Consider the following 3885-nt stretch of genomic DNA (forward strand, 5'->3'; position numbering starts at 1 on the left):
GAGGGAGAGGAGTGGGAGCAGAGGTGGAGAGAAAGGGGGCGGTGAGGCTGCAGGGTGGGACAGGCAGAGGGGGGTAGACACAAGCAGGGGAAAGTTGCTTGACCTCCCCATACCACCTGGCCCTCCCAGTGCCTGCCCCCCTACAGCAGTGGGGTGGGGGCAGGGGGAAGAATTTAAGACAACACTCTAATAATTAGATTCTATACACAAAAAAATTATAATAAATTTATACATTTTCCATCCATCTAATTATTGGGGTGTCATCCTAAACCAGGTAAATATGGTATACTGTAACAGGGAAAAGATTAGGGATGGACTTTGAAACCCAAGATAGCAAAGGTCCTGAACTATTAGGTATGCTCTTGAAGCAACTTTATTGATCAAAATGTTGTCATTTCTCTAATCAGCCAATGAAGATCCAGCCAGGTGGGAAGGGTGAAAACTTCCACTGAATTACACTGATCAACATCTGATGAAGGCAGCCCTAACGCTGTCCCTCTGATATACTTCTGGCTTGTCTTGCCTGGGGCAGGCTGCCACTCCAGCATAAACATATCTTTAGATTCCTCATAGCTGCTGCTGCCTTGACTCCCAAATGTAGCATCAAGGAAGTGAGGTCTCCTTGCATCAAGGGCTCCATATAGCACTGTTGTATTGATAAGCTTGGGAGTGCTCAGTATAGGGTTTCTTGCATACTAGGCTCCTAAACAAAAACATGTCACACATTTCCCTGCGACACCACGGAAATGCCAGTACATGAAGTCTGGAGGGACTCTGGCTGTTTATGTATATGTAGGAGCTAAAAGACTTGGGGTTGATCATACTTGTCTCTCCATTACTATATCTGCTAACTAGGATAAAAAGCTATCAACTTATCCTCCTTTTTGGAAGGAATGCAATCGGTCAATACTCCACTAAAAGGCATTTTCAACTTCTATAGAAGCTTTTTGTGAGAGTATTTCAATGGATTACTACAATTAACTCAGCCTTACATCTGTGAGGTATGTTCAATATCACCACCACATTTCACATATGAAAGAAGTGTTTTACTTGTTTTATTTTAAGGCCATAGCGGAAGCAAATTCTCTTTGCTCCCATCCACATTTTTTCTCTACAGAACTACTTAAGCAAGACTAATTTTCAGTCACTTAAGAACAAAGAGTGTAGAAAGCAATCATTTAAGTGAAAAAACCTTAAAAAACCTAAATCAGAAAGTGTTTTATATGACAGTTTCTACAGAGGTGGCCAAGTTTTATGCAAGAGCTATTCAAAATGACTGCTAAAATTTTTCTTTACAATGTATGTGGGCATATACTTTCTGCCATTTATGAACTATTTAGACCACCACAAATAAAAATACTTAAATCAGATCTGTGGTTAGCAAACCAAAGCAATACAGCAGAACAACCTGCCAGGTTTTTGACACTAACATCTTTGTCTTTGTTTCTAAAGTATTAAAATAGTCTCACCTATGTGTGGCTGCTGGGCTGCAGCCAATGCATACTGTTGCTGCTGGGCTGCTGTTAACTGTTGGACAGTTAGTGCATTAGTCCTCTGGAAAAGCTACAGAAAAACATTTAAGAATTCAAGTTAAAGATTTAAAATGTGTTCTAAACTGGAACTTCTATATAAAACATAAAAAATTAAGGTTCTCTTTTGATATAGTACTGCATTAGAAAATCATACCCAAATTGTGCCACACAAGTTTCGATGCTTCTCACTAAATTACAGAAATGTGATGAAGTGGAATATACTAATAATTCTACATTTAAATATTTATCTAAATAAAATGCATATCTTCAAGCCATACCAGATTAACGTAACAATGCTGCAAACAATTCCATAAACACAACACTAACCTGCTGCTGCGAATTGTAGTCAAAAAGTCCTACAGTAGCTCCTGAAGAGTCCATTTGAACTTGATTTCCAGGATAGTCAAATTGTAGCGAATCAAGACCAACTTGTTCCATGGTATCCAAATTCTGAGTTTCTGGGTTTGAGAATTCTTCAACCAGAGGTTTGTGGGCTGCAGGATTGGGAATTGGACCTAATCCTTCTGTACTGTTAGGGTTAGGACCTAAACGCTCAGCTACTTCTGTTGGAGAGGCTTGTCGACTTCCAGGGGTTCGACTGCATAGAGGAAATTAAAGATAGCCTCTTACAGCCTTCATAAATTAAATTTATGAATAAAGCATTTTAAAGCTTATTGAAAGATCAACTAGAAACATGAAAAAGTTAACAAATATTAGCAATAGATAACATTTTAACTAGTTTAACCAGCCTGTGAAGATGGCTCAGAATAAAGGGCATCTTTATCTTTACTTGTAGTATACAGTACACTGAAAAATACTTTCAGGCTGTTCTAAGTAAATGAACTGAACTACATATTACCTCCTTAATGATTCTGGAAGGGTGTCCTCTGGAAAGTGAAATTATATCATCATAATTTTGGTCAAGGTAAGACTGGGGAATAGAAATCAGCTAGGCACATCTACTTCACAGAGGCAGGGAGACATGCCATGTAACAAAGTGGTCAACTAGAAAAAATGTTTTGACCTCTTAAAAGCAAGTAGAACAGACTACACCGCTGCAAACTATGGAGGGCAACAGTTCTGTCCCATTTAGTCGTGGACTGAAAAAGAAATTATTCTGAACTTTAAAAATGTAACAGATTATAGCATAGCAATAACTAAACAAACAAGTAAAGCTGAAACAAAATCGTGTTGAACTCATTTTAGGTGCAACTCCTTCCATATTACTTAAGCTAGCCCAGAGGACTGATATGGCCCATTCTTTCAGAGGATGATCTTGGTGCATTTCTTTCTGCAAGGGAAGGTTAGGTTATACTGGAAAGTTTTAACTGCATCACAGCCCACAAACTATAGTCAGGATGAGTGTAAGGGAGCAAATATCTTCATGGAAGCTAAAGCATATTTTGGGGGAGGGGGCAGAAAAAGTGGGGAGAGAAGAGAGCTGGAGCGCGCACCTGTCAGACAGTGTGCCTGTTAAGCTGGTCTGACAAGTTCTAACACTGTTTACATTCAACTGCTACTGCTCCTTCCTGCTATACTATAATGCTTTTTCCTTTATAGAAAAAATATACATGAGACAGACTACGAATAAAAATACATACCCTTTTCCTTAGACAGTAAAAGCAGGATTGGTAGGGAGAGCATTCAATTCCTCAAGAGAGGTGTTGTATCAGGCCACGTCTACAGGATTTTTGCTAATATTATTGTCAGTCAGGGGGGAATGGACAATTCCTGACTGACAACTGTGCTTGTAGAAATACCTATTTTTAGATTAAATCTTACTAGAAAAAAACCCCGCTTTTACTAGTTAACCTTATTTTTCTTTTTGGAGTTCTACCATTATGGAGTGCAGCCTTGACGATATAAGTTGTGTCTGCATTAGGAATGCTTTGATACAACGGCATTTTGGTATTTCTATATTGGCAAAGTACTCCTAGAGTAGACGCAAGCTCACTCCTACCTTCTCTCTCACCTATACATTATTCTACAATTAAAAGTTACTTTCACTGATGTAAACACAAGGGTGTCTTCAACAAATCTGCATGCAACTGAAATTTTCTAGTGTGATCAACAGGGATCCAGGTTTTCTGTTTGCGATAGAAAAACATGGTAAAACCCAATTTTCTCATTTTAAGGAGAAAAACAAAGGAAATGGTGGGTTTCCACTTGCAGGCTGGCAGAGTTCCATCCTGCAAGGGGCTGAGGGAAGCAGAAGGAGGCACCATGTGAATATACACACATGCACATGGGCACCAGGCAGCCTGGAGAGAAGATCCCCACAGGTAAGTCGGGGGGGGGGGGCAGGGGGATTGAGACCCCCATAGAGAGGGGGTTGGGCAGGGCGGGGGCCAGA

The 3885-nt window shown here is 39.9% G+C and overlaps 1 protein-coding gene across 8 annotated transcripts in view; it reads right to left on the bottom strand.

The window, feature by feature from the left end:
* PUM2 (pumilio RNA binding family member 2) overlaps positions 1 to 3885 on the bottom strand; it is a 141708-nt gene that overhangs the window by 74876 nt on the left and 62947 nt on the right. For all 8 annotated transcript variants that reach the window (XM_019520801.1, XM_019520797.1, XM_019520795.1 and 5 more), the window contains 2 exons: positions 1860 to 2130; positions 1470 to 1563 (listed from right to left, as the gene is read on the bottom strand). In XM_019520801.1, coding sequence (XP_019376346.1) covers positions 1470 to 1563; positions 1860 to 2130 — 365 coding nt within the window. The remainder of the gene's footprint in view (positions 1 to 1469; positions 1564 to 1859; positions 2131 to 3885) is intronic.

This window comes from Gavialis gangeticus, unplaced genomic scaffold (assembly GCF_001723915.1).
Source record: "Gavialis gangeticus isolate Ggan-Ray unplaced genomic scaffold, GavGan_comp1, whole genome shotgun sequence".
NCBI lineage: Eukaryota > Metazoa > Chordata > Crocodylia > Gavialidae > Gavialis > Gavialis gangeticus.